We start from the raw sequence: 21,721 nt of genomic DNA, 5'->3' as shown, positions 1-21,721 counted from the left end.
TTGCCTATCCTTTCTACATTTGGATTTACCATTTGACACAAAGTTCATAGTGTATAAACACTCAAACTGTTGTCCATATTTACATACAAAAAAGATTTTCTTACGTGTGTTCATAATAGACGAACACTCACATTATTCAATCTTTACATTGAAGACTTCATGTATTATGCAACAAAACCCAACTTAGTTTTTATATATACATGTAAACGCACACCCACACTGGTGGTTATAATTTAAAATAATATCTAGATTTCTTTCTTTTTAACATACTATAGAAGGCATGACAGCATGACAAAAATAACGTTCTTTATATCCCAAAAGTACTGTACCAATCCGAACCAGTACCCAGATATTTTAATGCATTTTAACAGTACCATTCTAAATGTAAAACACACTTAAACTGATGCCAAAGTGATCTAACTACTGTACGTAAAAATGTGAGGTAACATCTGAAGGCTGTACCTGCTGAGTGAGGGCAACTAACATCTGGGTGAAGAACATCTGGGGAGAAAGACACATTCACAGGGTGATTGATACTGTAGTGTATATCCTCAATAACAAAGCTGCTTTACCCAACTTTCTTCAACAAAAACTATGGTGAACAACAGAGTTGCCTTACGTAAGTAAAGGGAAGGACATTTGTCCACTTAATGGACAAATGGTCTGTTATATTTAGCACACTGACTGCGTATAATAATAATAAGAAAATAGTCAAATCAGAAGAACGCTGTGTGTTTGCCTGGAGCCCTAGACAGAGAGTGAAAGACCCTGTACTATTTACAGTTTTTGGAGCTGTGTGGAACACAAGCTCCCTATACGTGGCCGTGTGTGTAGGTATGTGGGTGGGTATGTGGGTATGTGGGTCTGTATGTAGCCTGTATGTAGTAACCCTGGGTGACCAGAGAGGTGCTGTTGAGTCTAGCCTGCCCTGAGCATCAACTGCAATACACACACACACACACACACACACACACACACACACACACACACACACACACACACACACACACACACACAGCTCCACTTCGAACAGAGGTTCGATTTTTAAACACTATATAATTTTTTGACCGGGGTCCCCCTGGGGTATATCCTTGTCGCTTTCTTTTTCTCTCTCTATAAAACAATCTGTTTGCCAAAAACAGCTACCCACTATCTAACTATACTGTATATAATATAGCCAGTATCATAGCTATATAGTATACTGTACAAGCTTAAATGTGTCATGTCACTTTGTGAGCTTTTAGATCTGCTATGTTTGCTGAATGTTCAACTGTTTTCTTAAAATCTTTGCCTATTATGAAATGCCCACAATCGGGATGCTATGATTCAAGTGGTTAATCTGCTCTGCAGTACAGATCCAGTAAATGTGCACTGGAACATTAATGTTGCACAATCAGTCAGTAAAGTCAACACCAACTGTATTTTCCTTTTAAATGGAGGCTTAGAGCGGCTAACAAATCCAAGCATTAGCAGACAGGCAGCGATAGAGGGCCAAGAATGAAACCCCACAGTCACCACTTCTAGATGGCCGATTTAAGAGACCTGTTTAGTCTATACGTACCATCTCAAATAGTCTCCTCAGCAGGAAACTCATGCGAATCTTGGAGGAACGCGGGAAGTTGAGCTCGTAGCAGAGAGTAGGAGCGAACACAAAGTAGTACAGATCTATTGAGGAGAGTGGTAGAGAAATAGACAGTGATGGGAAAAGCACTAACAAAATGTACAGGAAAAAGTAGCAATACTTCCATGTAGAAATACTCCGTAACAAGTAAAAGTCTGGAATTCAAAATGTACTTGAGGAAAAGTACAAAGGTATTGGAATCAAAATGTAGTAGAAAGTCAGCAGAATGTCATGTTTTCAAATTCATAAAAGGTAAAAGTCTGGTGGTCTGATGTTGACAAACACTGCTTTAATCCTATTCATTTCAAACAAATAACTGTAGCTTACCTCTGATAGTGAGGTTGCCGGGGTAACAGACCAGACTGGGTCCTGCGCTGAAGTGAGGCGATGATGGACCTGCAGTTACAGTTTTTTATAATATTTTATTATGGCGTGGCTCTGCAGGTGTCTAACCGAACCGTCTACCTTGACATAATGTATTTGGCTGAGGACCCCTTGGAAACATTTAATTCCAGGGACCCCCATCAGAGATGAGTTGTAAAATTATTCAAAAAAGAATTTTCAAAAATAGACAAGCTCACAAGGCTCCGCGTTGTGAGCTTGCAGCTAAATTAGCTGGCGTCGCCAGACTCGCCACAGGCAAAAAAAAAATTAAACAATATTTTTATTTTGTTTTTTCATTTTTTCAAAAAACATACAAAACAACATACACAGGACAACAACAGACTACCTACAGACAAAACAAGCAAAACAAAAGAAAGTACTACAACATACGAAAAAGAAAACAACAAAAAAAAAAACACGATACACAAGAGCATTAAACAACAATGATACAAAGAGCACATATACCATCCATACTAATCACACCCAGAGTCCCACGCCACAAGGCCGGACAAGCGACCGCAGAGGGAATGCAGCTACCCCACACCTGGTTCCTCCATTAAATACGAGAGATCATTGCCCTTGACATACTGGATAAAATTCCCCCATATTTTCTCAAATAGCTCTTGCTTGTTCTTGAGAGTGTATGTGATCTGGGGACCCCCCTGGAACCCCCTCAAGGATACTAATTTAGCTGGGGACCCCCTGGAACCCCCTCATTTAGCTGGGGACCCCCTGGAACCCCCAGCTGAATGAATATTGAAAATCACTCAGACAACTGGCATACATGTACTGTATATACAGATGTGCCATTTGTATTTACTGCTCGTCTTGCCCTGCAAATGCATTTTTTCTACAGGTTTCTTTCCCTGTTTTGCCTTTCTAAGTTATATGGAGAATGGAGCGTATTTTTGCAGAACTCGCAAATGGCAAGAAACCACTCCATTCCCATTGAAAAGCAGAATCCACCTTCATAGATTTAAACTTCGAAGTCAGAGAAAGTCATAAAAATAGCAATAGTGCGTGTGTGTGTGTGTGTGTGTGTGTGTGTGTGTGTGTGTGTGTGTCACATCATTAGCACATGGTAAGATATTATTTATTGGCCTAGGTTCGCAAGGATCTACTCATTTATTCATTGCTAAATACTGTTTCCCTAAGGATTACTGAATCAAGAGTCCACCACTAGATGTCACTGCAGAAACAGGGGAAATAAAGGATGGAATCATTTGGGGTCGAGATCAAGTCACTTTGAATACAATCGATTAAACCAAGTAAACAGAAACTGCAGCTTATTGACAGAACATTAACTCTCCATGAATTCTTAAGCAGATCGGATAAGTGAGTGTGCATGTGTACGTTCACTCACTTAGCATGTTTGCGCGCGCGCGCGCGCGCGCGCGCGCGCGCGTGCGTGCGTGCGTGTGTGTGTGTGTGTGTGTGTGTGTGTGTGTGTGTGTGTGTGTGTGTGTGTGTGTGTGTGTGTGTGTGTGTGTGTGTGTGTGCGCGCGCGCGTGCTTGTGTGACCGCTGAGCTGTTGTTACACTTTAGGGACAGACAGTTAAACAAGGACTAGTGGGTGTGTTAGTGAAGACAGGTGTTTATGTGTGTAACTTACAGGACAGAGATCGATGCAGATTCTTCACTTTGACGGCGCTCAGTTCTCGACACCACTTGTTGACGTCCTTGTAAGAGTAGAGCTTCAGGAACAGAATGGTGTAGACGCCTAGAGCAAACGCACCACCGACTGACAGAGAGGCAGAGACAGACAGAAGACACAGGGAGAGAGAGAGAGAGGTCAGGGACAGGGGGGAGAGAGGGGACAGGGACAAGGTGGGATATGGCAGGAGACAGATCATATTTCGCTGCTTGATTAACCTGCTTGATTAAGACCTGGAACCACTTTAACCTTTATTTTATGCTTTAAAATAGCAGATCTACAAGCTCACAGCACGGCACCGAGTGCGGCGCTGCAAGCTTGTAGATCTGCAATTTTTTGAAAAGTCGTGAAAATCTTTGTATAATTTGCATTTTTAAAGCAAACATTTGTAACTCAAATTTGGCTTCTGGGGCTCCCTGGAACTAACTGGTCCGTGGCCAAATACATATCATTTTGGGGGTCCTTGACATGAAAAAGTTTGAGAACCACTGATTTAGAAGAAGGATTCAGAAGACATTTATAGAATCGGGTCAAAATATTCAAAGACTTGAAGATGTGAAGAGGTTCCTACTTTTATTTATTTAGTATTTTTATTTCTGTATTATCTTGGACTGACTGTATATAATTGTATTTGTTGTTGTGCTGCACTGTACCATCACCACATTTTGTATTAAGAAGAAAAAAATAAAACATTTTAATTACAAAGACTTGCACAAATGTATTAAAAAAAAAATAGCAGATCTACAAGCTGCCAGCGTGGCACCTGAACTTGTATATCTTCTATTTTGTATTAGTTAAAGCATAAAATAATGGTTAATGTAATAATGTGTAACGGGTTAAAGGAACACTGTTATGTAGCTGGGACCATATGACTTCAAATACATACTGTATCATGATTATTTCAAAGTTCAAACAAACGACGGTTTGAACGATTATTTAACGGCAGATCTACAAGCTTGCAGATCTTTTGTACACCAACATTGTACAATGAAGTATAATACATGTTAAAGTGATTAATCAGAATCAATTTAGTAGATTATTACACTAGAGGTGATTAGTTGATACGTAAGATTAGTTGATACGTAAGAAAACAATATATATATATTAAGAAAAACTTGGTTCTCTATTATTTGGTCATTATAAGTCAGTTATAATAGTTTCTAAATATCAGTTTTGTTATATTTTCGGTTAATTGTCCAGCCGTGTAAGGGAAAGATAAAAAGAGAAAAGATAGCGGGAGAGAAGAGAGAAAAGAGAGGAAGGACAAAGGAGAAGAAGGGATGAAGCAGAGATAAGAGAGGTGGAGAGTGAAAGAGGGATGCAGAGAGAGAGAGAGATAGAGTGAGAGGTCATCATTTTATCATAAACAGAGAACAAAGTAAACCCAGAGAAATAAATCATCTCAACTCAGTACAAGCAGTGTAAATGTGCCAAGGACACAACACTATAGTTCTTATGTTGTTTACTGCGCGCTCGTGTGTGTGTGAGTGTGTGTGTGTGTGTGTGTGTGTGTGTGTGTGTGTGTGTGTGTGTGTGTGTGTGTGTGTGTGTGTGTGTGTGTGTGTGTGTGTGTGTGTGTGTGTGTGGAAAAAGCTTTGATGTGATCCATTCTGAGGTTAATCAACATTTCTTTGCCAGTAAATACACACAAACACACGCAGATACACAAATGCCATGCTAGTGCTCTCAGCCTATACGTTGACTTTATCAATAGAAACCATATTGTTGTTGTCGGGTGGGAACTTTGTATGCCTAAAACCGTTCGTTTTGTATTTATAATTTTAACAAATATTTAAAATGGTGAAAACCACGTTGTGTGATTGTAGATACACTATTTACACTAGTTTTGTGCGACAGTCTTGTATGATGAAGCAGGGCATTAAAAAAAAACATAAACGTTTGAAACTTGGTTTCTGCCCAACAGTGAGGAAAGGGTAGACACCATATCAATTTCTTCCACAAAAGAAGTGAGTTTTGGGGCGAGTCTTCTGGTTACCGACCACTTTACGTAGGGTAAGTGATTTCATTTAATTAAAATAATAACAAAATAGTTCTATGTTCTGATAGTACTAGTTACTTACTAGAGTGTTTGGTCCATATAAGGACTTCCGCCCTATCCCCTGTGAGTGTGAGGAGAAAAAAACTGTTTCCGTTTTCCCTGTAGGTGACGGCACTTCCTCCAATAACTACAATCTTTGTGTTTTGTCAATTATTTGGGGACCCAATTGCAACTTTCTCAAGGCCCGCCAGTAGGCCCACAGGTTGAGAACCACTGATCAGTTTTCAACTGGTGGTCCCTGAAGGAACTGCATGTGGTCCCTGGTCATTTTCTACTAGTTGAGAAACCTCGGGGCGCCCGCTGGCCTGGTGGTCAAGGCGCATACCACATACTAGGCTATGATGCCTGCTGGCGTCGCCGGTTCAATTCCCGACCCGGACGACCTTTGCCACATGTCATTCCCCATCTCTCTCCCCATTTCCTGTCAGTCTACTGTCCTATCAGTTGAGAAACCTCGCAGGCTCGCACCAAATGACCTGGTGAACTACGATGACGAGTCAATGTTGTAATTTACTGGAAGGTGAAGAAATTCCACAGAAAAGGGGAGGTTTGAATATGGAGAAGGGGAAGTGTACCACACTGCCTGGTGGAGTCATCATTATTTTCATTTACTGTATTTCCATTTTAAAACATTTTCCTATGGACCACTATAGTAGTCATGGACCATTGGTTGAGAAACAGTGGGATTCATACTCATAGACCAGGGGTGGGCAACTTTGATGATGGCGCGGGCCACTATATTTCCACCTTCACTCCAGAGGGCCACATTGCTTATTGCTATGTCCTACTTTGTTATTCTAGTATCTCATACAAAAGAAGCAAAAAATAGCAGATCTACAAACTCAAAACGCATCACGCTGCGATGCGTTTTGAGCTTGTAGATCGGCTATTTTTTGCTTCTTTTGAATTGGAATCCTGAATTTTTTTTTGTTCATTTTGAATTGGAATCCTGAAATGTAACATTTTGATTTAATTTCAAACACATTTAATTATATACTCATGTTAACTTTATGAACTTGAATACAAATACATTGAACATAATACATTTTAATACTACTATAATAGTCATTAAGCTACTAATATAGACTGAAGGAATTAAGTTCATGTTTGGGATTGTAACAGCTGAAATCAATACTATATCAGTATTCCAATATCAACCTGCAGGCCGCATTAAGTGAAGGTGGGGGCCGCATGTGGCCCCCGGGCCGCCAGTTGCCCATGTATGTCATAGACAATACAATTAAATAATAAAGATAAATTAATAAAGACTAATAATAATAATCTTTTTGCTATTTTTATCTAGTATTATAGATGTTATTCTTCCGTATGTCTCTGCTTCCCATACCCCCTAACGGACCACAAAAAGGACATGACCTCTCGAGCTTCTTTGTGATTTAGCCTTCTGACAGATGTGTACAAATGGTGATGCATTTTGTCAATAATAAAAAAAAAACATGAATCAATCAAAGACTGCAGCGGAAATTGGAAAATGAGTCTGCGGATCTGACCGCAGTACGAGGGAGAGTTTGTTCCACAGTTTTAGAGCCAGGAAGAAGAGTCTAGGACATTTTGTTCTCAAAGTGGGGACCAGGGTCAGTGTTCATTGAGGGGGTTCCAAATAGACCTACAGTAAACAGGTTTGTATGGTAGTGCTTTAAATGTACCCATTAAGACTGAGAACGCATCTGTATCACGTAACCACTTTAACCATAATTTTGTATACTTTGGCTATTCAAAAATAGCGGATCTACAAGCTCATAGCGCGGCACCAAGTGCCACGCTATGAGCTTGTAGATCTGCAATTAAAAAAAAAAAAAAAAAACGTGAACATTTGTGCAAATCTTTGAACATAATAATATTCCTTTAAAGCAAACATTTTTAACTCAAATCTTTGCTTCTGGGGAGTCCAGAACAGAAAACCATTAGGATTTAGAAGACATTTTTAGGTATTTTTCAGGTCTTCATTGGTTAAAAATATTTGAGAACCACTGGTCTAAGACATAATGGAGTGTCACACACGCACACGCACACACACACACACACACACACACACACACACACACACACACACACACACACACACACACACACACACACACGACTAGATCTCCCCATGTCGCTCTGTCTTAGTAGATATTGAGACATGGCTTGGCTTGCTGCTGCACTGCAATCCTACACTTGCAACACCTCCGTTTCAGTCTGTTTTCAGAGTTACTACCATCAGCATCCTGTTTCACTTCACATTCACTATAAAAAAGGCTGCTACAGTCTTTAATAAAGCTCGACCATTACAGGCCTATATGGGACGAGATTGGCCTGTCACAATAATGTGTTCATTTAACTTTTAAACATTGCTCCTCTTTGAGTTAAAAGAATGTATATTTAACTGGTCTATGTAAATATGTATAGTAGGTATGGTTACTTTAGAACATTACTTTTTTTTAGATTTTCTTTCCCCACTATTGTCACGTTCACAACCCGGATGGGGTGAAATCGCCTCATGTGCTGGGTGAGCAACTCAAGTGGACGGGCGGGGTTATCAGGTGCCCTCTCTATACTTACTGGGGAATTTAAGTAGCCTGTTTCTACTACTGCAACATGAGGCAGGACTACGGCTGCTATGACACAATCGCCACTGCGGTCCAAATCGTTAAGCAAACAGCCATCGGCGACGGGTTCCCACCCCTTTTACTCAACGCTTTGGTTCCCATGGCGACGCGACTACGCAGCAGAGCTGAGCAGAAGCTGTAGATGCTACGTGGAAAGCTAGCTCCTGCCGTAGTAGAGACGGCAGGTTGATCTATCGAGCGCTGATCATTTCCGGTTACCGGTGTCATCTGACACAGCCGTACAAAGCATAAATAGCCTATTATAACTCTATGGTGACACGCAGCACACGCACAGGCTGTCCAGACCACCACCACACCGGCGGCCAGGGCCACAATACAACATTACTGAAGCCAGAATTAACCCCTTAAAATCTTACCGAAACTGACTTAGTTATACAGTAACTGTACTTTTTTTTCTACCTCACCATTGCGTTGTGATGCGTTTTGAGCTTGTAGATCAGCTATTTTTTGCAGAAAATTCCACCGAAAATAGGGTTGCTGGAGTTCGGATGGTTAAAAGAAAGATCTGGTTTGGTTCGTGTTGGAGAACATTTCCTTTATATCTCACAATAAATCATAATAAGCCTCGTGCAGCAGACTTTTGAGAGAGTGAGAGAAAAGGTAGCCAACAACTTCCCAACAGCGCCCACAAGAAGTCTTCATTAAAATGTACAACAAATAAACTGATTATTATTCATGGATTCAGGTTTGGCTGGAACTACAGAATGCTTTATGAATAGAGACGAGTTAAGTGTTTTTGTCTAGGCAAAATTATTAGTTATTATTTGAAGGCTGAGCGTGAGGAAGAGGGACTGCCAATAGTCAGTCTGTCTGTCTCTCACACACACACACACACACACACACACACACACACACACACACACACACACACACACACACACACACACACACACACACACACACACACACACACACACACACACACACACACACACACACACACACACACACACACACACACACACACACACACACACACACACACACACACCACGATACTTGGTTGACGATACGATTGTATCACAATATATTGCGATACGTATTGCGATATATTGTGATATGTACCACCTTGTTGTCTAATAATATGCATGTACATCACATTATATTCATAACTCAATGGACAAATTGAGTTGAGTCAAAATTTCATGAACACTTTCCATTTTCACTTTTTGAACGACAGCGGAGTGTCAGGACTGGACTACAACCATTGGTTTCTATGCACAGGAACAGATTTCTTTTTCTCCAAAAGTATTGCGATACTACAGCCTGAAGCAACGATACAGTATTGGGGAAATAAAATATCGCGATATATTGCCCATCCCTAACACACGCACACGCACACGCACACACACACACACACACACACACACACACACACACACACACACACACACACTGTACATCTGCCCTCTGTCATTGCCCTTCCTGTGTAAACAGCGGCGCTGCGTACAGACAGACAGATGGACCGATTCCTCTACTGCCTCACCTCCCTGTGAGAGAACAGATGAGAGGAGAGGAGAGGAGAGGAGAGGAGAGGAGAGGAGAGGAGAGGAGAGGAGAGGAGAGGAGAGGAGAGGAGAGGAGAGTAAGGGGTTTGGAGAGTTGACACCCCAAAGGTCTTGTACCAGTAAGACGCCCTATGCTAAAACATCAGAGCTTCTTAATACGCAACCGTTAAGAAGCAGGAGTTAAACTAAGACGCCCTAATAGTCAGGGAATTTTAATAAAACCCTGGGAATAAATTCCTATACCAAACAATTTCTACACCAATGTGTTTGTGAAGGTGTCTAGTAACATATCTAACAAAGATTGAAATTCAACATCCCTAGCAAAATGTTTGACAGCTAGGGTAATTCTGGGTCTCATTCACTTACTATACTCTGTACTATAAGGGAAAAAATGACTCCCAAAAATCTGCTTTAAGTGGGATGTGAGGGGTCTAACTAGGTGTTTTAAATTATTCTGAATCCATTGCAAGCATTTGTTTTGCACGAAAAACATTCTTTGGCCCAAAAATGGACCCCATACACCTTGTGAAAAGTGATGACTCATCAATAAACCATAGTTCTTTTGGGTCTGTTTTTAGCCCAAAGAATGTTTTTCGTGCAAAACAAATGCTTGCATATTTTTGGGAGTGATTTTTTCCCTTATAGTACAGTGTATAGTAAGTGAATGAGACCCAGAATTACCCTAGCTGTCAAACATTTTGCTAGGGATGTTGAATTTCAATCTTTGTTAGATATGTTACTAGACACCTTTACGAACATATTGGTGAAGAAATTGTTTGGTAAGGAATTTATTCCCAGATTTGACAGTTATTCTGCTAATTTTCCCTGACTATAAGTGCAAGGTCGCGCACATGGGTGTGTGCACGTGGCTGCTTGGATGTAGAGGGATTGGCCAGCTCCATATATGGAGATGTCTTGGCCATATATGGAGCGTGACATGAGGTGTGACACACGGACGGACAGACAGACACGATCTGCATGTTTTCATACTAAATGTGACCTACAGTCGCAATTAGTGTTTTGCCAATTATTTGGAGGCCCAGTTGCAATACCCTCGCGGCACACAGCTTGCGAACCAGTGCTATATACAGGGGCGTCACAAGGGGTAGGAAAGTGGGACTGAGTTACCAGGGCCCAAGGTGGAGGGGCCCTAGTAACTTTAGCTATTGAAAAATAGCAGATATACAAGCTCACAGCTATGCTATTTTTGAAAAGTCGAGAAAATGTGCGCAAATCTTTGAATATATGTATTTTTTAAGTGAACATTTGTAACTCAAATTTTGCTTCTGGGGGGTCCCTGGAACTAAATATTTTGAGATGGGGTTCCGTGGCCAAATACATACCATTTTGGGGGTCCTTAACATGATAAGGTTTGAGAACCACTGACATAGAAACATAGGTTTTTCAAAAAACCTCAGAAGGATTTGAAATATTCAGAGATTTTCATGATTTTTCAAAAATAGCAGATCTACAAGCTCGCAGCGCGGCACTCGGTGCCGCGCTGTGAGCTTGTATGTCTGCTATTTTTCAATAGTTAAAGCACAGGGGCCCCGCAGTGAATCCTTGTACCCAGGGCCCAGAATTTGGTGCGACACCCCTGGCTATATAGACTACCATTACCATCGATAAATAACTGAAATGCCAACACCATAAAGTGCTATAGTGTCCCTACAAAATGAAGGTCCAAGCAATGAAGCTATGCCAACGACGTCTTGCTGTTATCCAAGCTAAATATATTATGTTAATGACACACATGAAGCCCCTGCTGTGTCTTTTCTTTTCTTTTTCTTTTTGTTGGAGAGGCTAAATGACAGGTGTGACCTTGGTTGTTATACAAATTCTAAACAAGTTTTCAAGTTCATGACGAGGCACATTGGCTGAGTCCATACATTAATAGCCTCGGTGGAAGCTTGCAACTTTCTACCTCTACGCTGTGGGCAGCAGATTAGAGGAGGAGGCTGAGTGATGGCTGAAAGCTGGCCAGTCCAGGCCAACCGCAGTATGTATGCACTGCTGTGACCTGCCAGCTGGCTCATATGACTTCTACGCTGTATAGTCAATCATACTTCTGTGATGTACAGTAAATGCGTCTTATATATTCAAAGCTATTTTTCTGTATATCTTTTTGTTGGGCTGTGCAATATATCGATATTATATTGATATTGTGATATGAGACCAGATATAGTATGGGATTTTAGATATTGTATATTTTATTTTCATGATATGGCATAAGTGTCGTCTTTTACTCGTCTCAAACGCTTATGCCCTATTTTATATGTTCAAATATTTTCTAAAATAGCATATCTACAAGCTCACAATGCATCAAAGCATTGTACGCTTGCAGATGATCTGCAATTCATTGGAGAAAAAAATAAGAAATACATTAGTCACAACATCGATAGAGGTTATGAAAAAGGGGGACGGGGGAAGATTTTGTCTATTATCGCCCAGCCCTAATTCATAGTATGCACTAAAATAATGTGTATCATACAACAGTTAGTATGCAGTACGGTCTTTAGCTGTCTGTTCATATTTAGTGAGGGCTGCCTGTTGTCTGACAGGCAACCTGATGAAGACACAAGGAGGTTGACCCTTGGACGACCCGTCATTTTAAACCACGCCTGCCTTGGCAGCTCACCTCTCCTCTCCTCCCCCCCCCCCCCTCTCATCTCCCTTCAGAGCCAACTGGGTGCAATCCAGTCACGACCAACTGATTCCATAAGCACTAACACACTCCCATTATGACAGTGTACGAGAGGGGATTTCTTTTACTGCACTATATGGAACAAGCCAGCTGTTTCTCTGAAGGACAATGTGATGGTCTGTTCTGTTCTGTTTGTGAAGGTGAAATGTTAGCTGGTCATGAAAAGGGCCGGCCGTTTGAATCCTATAGTTCAGTGGTTTTCAACCTTTTGCATGTCAAGGTCCATTATTTACTTGGCATTTGAACTGCCGACCACCATTGAGATTTAGCCTCTCAGGCCTATTTTGTTGTCGTCAGATAAGGTTTTGTCCACGATTCCAAGCTGTGTGGAAGCATAGATTCCAAGCACCATAGGAGAGATAACAGGCCAGCGTTGATCTTCTACATTCTCTAATTGTTTAGACTTCTTGTAAATTAAGTAATGCAGATGTTTTAACAATAATCTGAATGTTAATTTTATAACCCATAAGGGTCCATTTGGTTTCATTTTACACTCTCAAGAGTAAAACATCTGTAAGGGTCCATTTGGTTACCAATTCTCCATTTAGCTGGGGACCACCTGGAACCCACTCAGGGACTACCGGCGGTCCCCGGACCACTGGTTGAGAACCACTGCTATAGCTGACCAGATTACCACGGGCTCTGTACTAGGCCCCCTCCCAAATATTCCCACCGAAAATAGCCGACAAACAAGCTGATGATGCCACCCTCATGCACTGTATTCTCTCGAATGTGTCGAACAGCATCTGATAATCGCATGTATTATGGCCATGGCTGGAAACGTTATTCGTGATATATGTTGGGTACTCAAAATGACATCATTCATTCTACGAATAAAATGTTGCCAGCTTGTAAATGGGCTATTTTCACCAAATGTTGTAGCCCCAGAGTAGGGATTGCTAGGGTTCACTATAGCTCAGTCCAGCAGCTCATTAAGTGCTTGTCATACTGTGAGTAGGAGCCTTAGCATGACTGAGTAATGCTAACACAGGCCATATTTCAGTCAAGCACAGCACCAGTGCAAATTACCACTAGTAACTGCAAGTCGTGGAAAAGGTACTCACATATTTGACTTAAGTAAAAGTATCAATACTGCAACGTAGAAATACTCTGTGAGGGTGCCCTCACATCAAAATACCTGAGTGGAATCCGCCAATGCATTTCAATGAGAATGTAGCGTTTTTTTTTGCAGAAATCCTCTACTGTCAAAAAACGCTCCATTCTCATTGAAATGCATTGGCGGATTCCACTCTAGGTGTTTTGGTGTGTGGGCACCCTTAGGGTGCCCTCACACCAAAATACCTATGAGAGTGGAATCCGCGTTCCGCCAATGCATTTCAATGAGAAGGGAGCGTTTTTTGCAGAAATCCTCTGCTGGCATGAAACCGCTTCACTCTCATTGAAATGCATTGGCGGAACGCGGATTCCACCCTCATAGGTATTTTGGTGTGGGGGCACCCTTACAAGTAAAAGTCTGTAATTCAAAATGTACTTGGGAAAAAGTATGAAAGTGTTGTCATCAAAAAGTACCATGGCGTAAAATAGGGCTAAAGTGGTTTATGTAAGTTTTATAGTATTATAATTTATATCTGCAAAGTAACTAGTAACTAGAAAAAGGTTTTCACATAAATGTAGCGGAGTAAAAGAACCATATTTGGATCCGAGATTTAGTGGAGTAGAAGTAAAAGGTATTGGAAATAAGCAAGTAAAGTACAAATACCTCAAAATTGTACTTGAGTACAGTAAATGTACTTAGTTACTTTACACCACTGGTAACTGCTGTATTGTGACTGGTCCAATGGTGTCCGATGTGTTTACCTGGAGTCGTGGAGGGGACAGAGAGAATCACCACGGCAGGGAAGCTGAGGATGATTGACAGGTTGACACAGTGGACCAGAAGACCCACGCGCTCACTGAACGAACCCTGACAAGAGAAGGAAGAGGAGGGTAATGGTTACCAAACTGCTCACTATATCCACTACTCTCTGTCTGCCTAGTATGCATATTCTCACCGCTTAAACCCTCTAGACGTAAAGGACAACTTTGATTTTTTACAACAAGGGTTCATATTTTAGATTGTAATTAGAGAATATAAAAGATGAATGTTAAAATGATTTCATTTACTTATTTCTATTGTTTTAGAGATTTTTATTTCAGTGGCTGGGGGCATGCGTACAAGTACTAAATATGTCATTTTACACAGAATAAGCCCATAACCAAGATACAACGCAACCTTTCATGGTTGGATGTGACTTATGGGGGCTAGTAGTGTTACTGTAAATAGCAATAAAGAAACTGCTGGCTCATTGTGTCTAAAAAGACATATTTAGCCACTTGTACGCATGCCCCCATGCGTACGCATGCCCCACATTTTAGCACGGTAAACGTGATAAAACGATAGAAAGAAAGCAAATTAAAACATTTTAACACTCACTTTTTCTTTTCTCTAATTACAATCTAAAATATGAACCATTGTTCAAAAGTTTTCCTTTAATAAAACTGACCTGAACTGCAGTACGTTACTCTGTACGCTCTTTTTTCCGCTCTACAGCAAAAAGCTAAAACTATACTGCACTCTATCGAGGTGCTAACTTGCTTCTTGTGCACTCGTGGCCATATATGGCCAACTTGTGTGCCAGCAGGGCGCGGATCGGTGCTGTTTGGTGCTGTCTGTATGTATGTGGGTCGGCAAGTTGGAACTCTGTTGCGGTGCCAACTTATTTATATCAGGTTAGCACTTGTTGGTGGCGACGTCACCAAGAACGCTGCTCCCTCATTGGCTAAAGGCCCTGCCTTTGTACTGTCGAACGGAAACAAACAGCCGGCAACAGACGGACGAAAACAGACAGCCGGAAACAGACAGCACCGAACGCAGTTACTTGCGCGCTCTGCTGGCGCAAGTAAATAGCAAAAATGGCACAATCATGAGCTTTTATATCAGCTGTTTTTGGCTAATGTTCCACTAACAGAATATGGATGCTGGGGTTCCAGTGGTTAAGGATGCTGATGTAAACTGTGTAGGCACAGTTTGCATGGCAGAGAATTATTTTACAGATTCAATTGGCACCATTCACTAATATCTGAAAGGGTCGACCAGCCGACCACTTATTTTTAACCGGAATCCTATTGTTCTATTGTGAGGAGTGAACGTGAAAATATGGACATTACACTTTACAATGCATTGTGGGTCTGGACTCTCGAGGGCTCGCCACTCCGGGGAGCCAGAATGCTTCGGAAAGTGTTAAGTCAGATCTTCTCTTGTCCTCCTCACAATAGAACAATAGGATTCAGGTTAAATATAGGCCAAGTTGCCCTTTAGCCATTCAAGGAGGTCCAAGCAAGGAGCACTCTGACAGGGGGACATAGTGACAGCACTCTTTGAGTTTTCCCAAAACTTAAGCGTGATACTTATTTTGTTAAAGTAAGTGTTAAATAGCTTTACTGAGTATTCCGATGGCAATCATTACATTACAGAGTCTCTGTTAAGCAACAGAGGTCTCCCATCTCTTTAGTGAACAGGAAATACATTTTCAGGCTGGGATACCAAATGTATCCAATCAGGATAACTCATATACAGGTTACAGGATAAACAAGTGGGAATGGAGGTGATGAAAACACTTGTAAGTTAGTTAACAGACACAATTGTAACTGGAATACTATACATTTTACTGTTAGATGATCTTCTGACCTGATAAAATTTGTATTGAAAATATTATTTTCTGTTTACTAACTGGAGAGATGGAGAGACCCCTGCTACTGAATAAATACTATAGCAATGATTAAGATCGGAATGTAGAGTTCTACCTCTAAAACAAAAAATGGATTTCTTTTTCAACAAAAACACTATAACATATATCCCTCTTTAAATTAAATCTCAAAGTGCACCGACACTCTCAAAATTTGAGAGTGTCGGTCATCAGTCATTTAATGACTGATGTTGAACTCACCATGGCCAGCCATTTCTCTGTGTAGAGAGCCACCAGTATGAACACATTGGACACTGTAGAGAGACAGGAAAAAATAAATCACGTTAGCTCTTCAGTGATCCTATATAACATTACTGAATGTTAAAATGATGGTTTGGCACCCCATACATACATACATAGAAACATATATACAGTACCTACAAACGTACTGTTCTATACGTACACAATACACTACCACAGTTCTGCATGTCTAGTACATAACAACAATAGTAAGTTAATGTTTTGGTTCAGTAGGTGTTGTAGGCTACAGTAGGTGTGATTTCACTGCCATCTGACTGAACTCTCATCCTAAAATGAGTCTTAAAATGTTTTGTTTTTCAAAGGTAGATTTAGGTTTCTGGTGGAAAATACATTTGTCAGCTGTAAACATAGAATACGAACAAATAAGAACATTATAGATAATGATTACATTAAAAATGTTTCCAATTTCATCTTCACAGACAATACTGTAAGTAAAAATATGACCTTTACTTGAAAAATGTATTGTGCAATCCATGCTTGAATAAAGAATTTTTAATAAAAATCTAAATGCCTAAGATGTTTTTTTGACAGCGGTGAACTGCTAACATCCTCATTTTATTTGGCACAAGCTTTGATAAAATGCAGTAAAGACATGAGGAGTCCTACCGAAGTGTCATTGTGTAACATTTGTATGTGGTGCTAACTGCTAATAAAGCAAAGCACAACTGAATTAATTTAATTATGTAAATGAGGGTGTGTCTTCTGCCACTGAGAGAACATTGGTCTGGTAAGGTCAATCTCCTGCCCTGTTAACAAGACCTGGCTGGCAAGCATGTGCGCGTGCAAACACGCGAAAGTGCGCACGCACGCACGCACACATACGCGCACAGCCGCACACACATACACGCGTGCGCACAAACACAAACACACACGCGCGCGCGCGCACACACACACACACACACACACACACACACACACACACACACACACACACACACACACACACACACACACACACACACACACACACACACACACACACACACACACATTTTAACATCTTTATTTGCATTCACATTTAACAAGAAGTTCTTGAACGCAAACAATAGTGGATGAGCAAACTTGGAAAAAGCTGTACAACAAGTGCTAGGGTATAGGTCATGGGTACAGGAAGCATCGCCTTCTCCATATATGGCGACTGCCAATTATTGCAGACACTGAACAGAATTTTGCCAATGCCTTCGCTCTTGGCTTGGGCATGCCTGCAATCTGCAGGCCCCTCACTACTGATTTATGGACATTACCAAGGCTTCCAAATGCAAACACCAGTAGTTTACACTTGTAGCCAAGTTGTAAGATAGCATCCTTAAGACGTTGGTACTTAAGTGCCTTTGTAAGGAATGCCTCTTCCAGACTGTGGTCAAATGTACATGCCACTTCTAAAATGGTCACTTCTCTACTGTCCTCATCAACAACAACAATATCTGGTGTGTTAGCTGTGACATCTGAAAAGGCATCATTTTCATTATTGTGCGTGAACATGGCAATTGAAACACGTGAGTGTGTATACATGTTGGCAGATGATGAAACATATGAGCGTATGTCCTTAGCTAATAGGTCAACAATTCTGTCGTGCCTAGCAATGTACATTCCCTTATATACATGACAGCCATTAAGAATATGTGACAGTGTTTCTGTAACTGGAGTGTGTTCATGGTGCAGACAATGAGGAGGAAATGTGTTAGGGTACCACAGGGAGAGATTGAGTCTGGTTGGAAGGACCTGTAATCTGGCTTTGGCTGTAAAGATGACTATATCCTCATCAACTGCATTGTTCTTGTATATTGTATGTGATACTGTGTGGTCTGCATCAGGGAGGCAAGCTAGCTTTCCCTGTAGTTTTAAACCAGTCCAGTGTTGTTGTTGTTCTTGTTGTTGTAACATGATGAGGTGCTTCCGTGCAGTAACTGGTGATATGTGATGTTGTGTATCAATAACGGTAGCCCTTACTGAGACTAAACAGTTGGTAATAATGTCCTCAGAAACTGCCACTGTTTCCGAGTCAGGTCTAGCCCAGCTCAGGGATATTCCAGTTCTCACACAGAGGTCATTGAGGTCACACACACAGACACACACACAGCCTATGAATGAAATGAGCCAGCACTAACAGAGCATATGTGTTGCACAGCACACACCACCTGCTAGACAGGAGACTGAAGGGCCCACACCCACAGTACAGGGACGGGTATGGTGGTTCCTTTACATTTGTTTTAGACAAAACCCAATTTGTAAATTAGACCACTACTCATTGTTATTTCACACTGAAAAGGCGTGTAAACTAGTATAGAGCATTGTCTACTCATCTAAACATAAAGTTTAGTTTTCCATCAGCCTATCCACTGTCTTTGGTAGAATAATAGACACACACACACACACACACACACACACACACACACACACACACACACACACACACACACACACACACACACACACACACACACACACACACACACACACACACACACACACACACACACACACACACACACAGCTGATGTTAGTATTTTGAATGTTAAATGCAATTACCAAATACCCGCCAAGCAGTCGTTTTGCACATCGACTGCCAATCAAATGGACGTAAATAAGTAACGCAACAACTGTATACTGTAGCATACAGTTTAGCAGAAAACATCAGAATTCCGTAACAAGACAAACTAGAAAGGTGCAATTCTGGGAAATTGCAAGTGTGGTTGCCTATTTATATTATGATGACGTGTCACTGAAGCCTGATTATGGATCCCACTGGGAAAGATGGATGGAAACGGCATAGAGCGCTCGTTTTCAGTTATTGTCCACGACATTGCAAGCGGCGCGAAGGCCAGCGGATCTTGGTCCTGCTCTTCGCGCCCGAGCGCCGCAGGCGCGAGTGCCCGCGAAGAGCGGGCCAGGGCCGCGCGGCCGGCGGAACGCCGTGCGAGTTACGAAGCCGTGGTGAATGCAATCGTTCTATTTATGCCCAGGCCATAAGGCCTGGGCAAGCGCACGATAAACGCAATGATAATTGGGTTTTGGTGCACCTCGCGCGGTCCAAGTGACTACAACGGAGCGCTCCCTACGTCCGGTTCAGCCAATCACAAGCTTCAAAAATTAGTTTGGGGCGTGGTTATCCATCTTTCCCAGTGGCATCCATAATCACGCGTCACTGAAGCTCGATCAATCCTCAAGCTTGCACCACTCCTCCATTGAACTCAAAGGACTTTTGGGGTTTTGGGGGTTACTCTATGAAATAATAACAACTAGAACTCCACTCTGTCGAGGTGCCAACTTGCTCTTTGCGCACAAGTATGGCCTACTTGTGCGCCATTGGATGTTTATGATGTCATTACCAGGAATGCTGGTCGCTGACATCACCACTGGCATCAGCAGGAATGCTGGTCCCTCATTGGCTGTTAATGATGACGTTACCAGAAATGCTGGTCCCTGATTGGCTATGGGCTTAAACACACACGGCTACCTACCTACATACGCAGCCGAACTCAGTACTAAGTAAGTAATAATAATAAAGCAGGACAAGAACTATAGTCTGGTTGCCCTGCCCTGTAAGCAACCACACTAAATATTACCAGTAAAAACATTGTAATACATGTTCAAAATAAAAAGGTGAATGAAAACTGATTCTATGAGCAAATGATTCAGCCTTAAACTCAGAAAAGAGATTGCACTGCCCATCTATTCAACTTAGAGAGGTTTTGTTGGCAGCAGCACTCTCTCAGAGTGGAGGGGACAGCAGCTGGTACTTATGTAGGGAAACGATCTCTCTTTGTGAATGTGTCAACAAAATGAGCAGCAACTCACTGGTGTCAGCATCAATGAAGAACACAACTCCATCACCATGATAGTCTAGAGTCACATGGATTGTCTGGGGTTTAATGGTGACTCACAAGTCACAACAGAGGCATCTGCCACTGTGGCTCCAGAAACACCAACCAAGCTTAAATGAGAGGTTATATCCGCCTTGGTCAAGCTGGATCAACCTTCACCCACCATCCAGTTGGTCATATCTGCAACCACTCCCCTACCTCCCAAAATCCACTGTCCCCAACCTCAACCTACTGATTCAGTGGCCTTATGGTTAGAGTGTACGCCCCGAGACAGGGCGGTCGGGGTTCGATCCCCGGCCGGGTCATACCAAAAACTGTAAAAAATGGGTCCCAATGGCTCCCTGCTTAACACTCAGCATCAAGGGTTGGATTGGGGGTTTAAATCAACAACAAACGATTCCCGAGCGCTGCACGGCTGCAGCTCACCTCTAAGAGATGGGTCAAATGCGCAGATCACATTTCGCATTCAGCAATGTATGTGACAAATAGTAGGATTTTTTGTTCAGCGTTTGCTCCTTCCTTAGTGCAGCTAATGATTGATTTATTGATTGATGACTTTATTAGCAGATCGCCTAGGAAAAGCACAGGACAGAGACAGTTCAGAAACAAGGTCTAATAGCCTCCTCTAGGTCCTCTATTGTACACAATGCAGTCTCCTCTTCCCCTTAAAAAATAAAATAATAATTTAGCTCGCAGCGAGTCTGGCCTGCAGGCCTTAATGTGTTGAGTCATTTCATTGCAGGTTGCTTGAAAGCCTTTCAAACGCCCCAAGCTCAGACTATAAGTCTGTGTGATTAGTCCAGGCTGAGTCCTTGAGTTCAGAGCACAGCTTCACTGATGGCTTTCAATCTGCGCTCCATGTGCTTTTTTGAATCCCGACAGACCAGACACAAAACCTGGCACGGCTTCCACGATCATCCAAATCAGAAGAACCGTAGTTCCTTTACATGTAGGCTGCAAATCACTTCAGACCTGCAGGGTGAAAGTTCCCTGTGTTTGGTGCTGTAAAAAGGGTTCTCAGGGCCTTATGTAAAAAACTTTTATTTTAAAACTTCAGATTTTATCCACATGATCTCTACAGTCTATGTGTGTGTGTGTAGTGTTTTGATATTGAGACTGTGTCAGCTATATTTTTGTCCATGCCTTACCCCTTATCCTTTAACTTCTTTGCCTTTTTTTACTATTTTGAAAAACATTTAAAAATACTTCAAATAGCCGATCTAAGTCGACACGTTGTGAGCTTGTAATATTTGAAATATTCAAAAATAGTACAAAATTGCAGAAAAAAAGTTTAGGAGTTTAGTAAGACATGGATGAAAATAGAGCAGTA

The 21,721-nt window shown here is 41.6% G+C and overlaps 1 protein-coding gene across 2 annotated transcripts in view; it reads right to left on the bottom strand.

Annotated features, from left to right (window-relative positions):
• Nucleotides 1–21,721, bottom strand: part of dgat1b (diacylglycerol O-acyltransferase 1b) — a 40,494-nt gene that overhangs the window by 6,105 nt on the left and 12,668 nt on the right. For both annotated transcript variants that reach the window (XM_080745161.1, XM_080745162.1), the window contains exons 5-10: nt 16,508–16,560; nt 14,379–14,484; nt 3,618–3,746; nt 1,949–2,017; nt 1,562–1,665; nt 463–501 (exon numbers count right to left, since the gene is read on the bottom strand). In XM_080745161.1, coding sequence (XP_080601287.1) covers nt 463–501; nt 1,562–1,665; nt 1,949–2,017; nt 3,618–3,746; nt 14,379–14,484; nt 16,508–16,560 — 500 coding nt within the window. The remainder of the gene's footprint in view (nt 1–462; nt 502–1,561; nt 1,666–1,948; nt 2,018–3,617; nt 3,747–14,378; nt 14,485–16,507; nt 16,561–21,721) is intronic.

This window comes from Nannobrachium achirus, assembly GCF_963921795.1.
Source record: "Nannobrachium achirus genome assembly, chromosome: 2".
Taxonomy (NCBI): domain Eukaryota; kingdom Metazoa; phylum Chordata; class Actinopteri; order Myctophiformes; family Myctophidae; genus Nannobrachium; species Nannobrachium achirus.
Note: the sequence above shows the minus strand (reverse complement) of the source record. Positions and strands in the feature narration are given on the sequence as shown.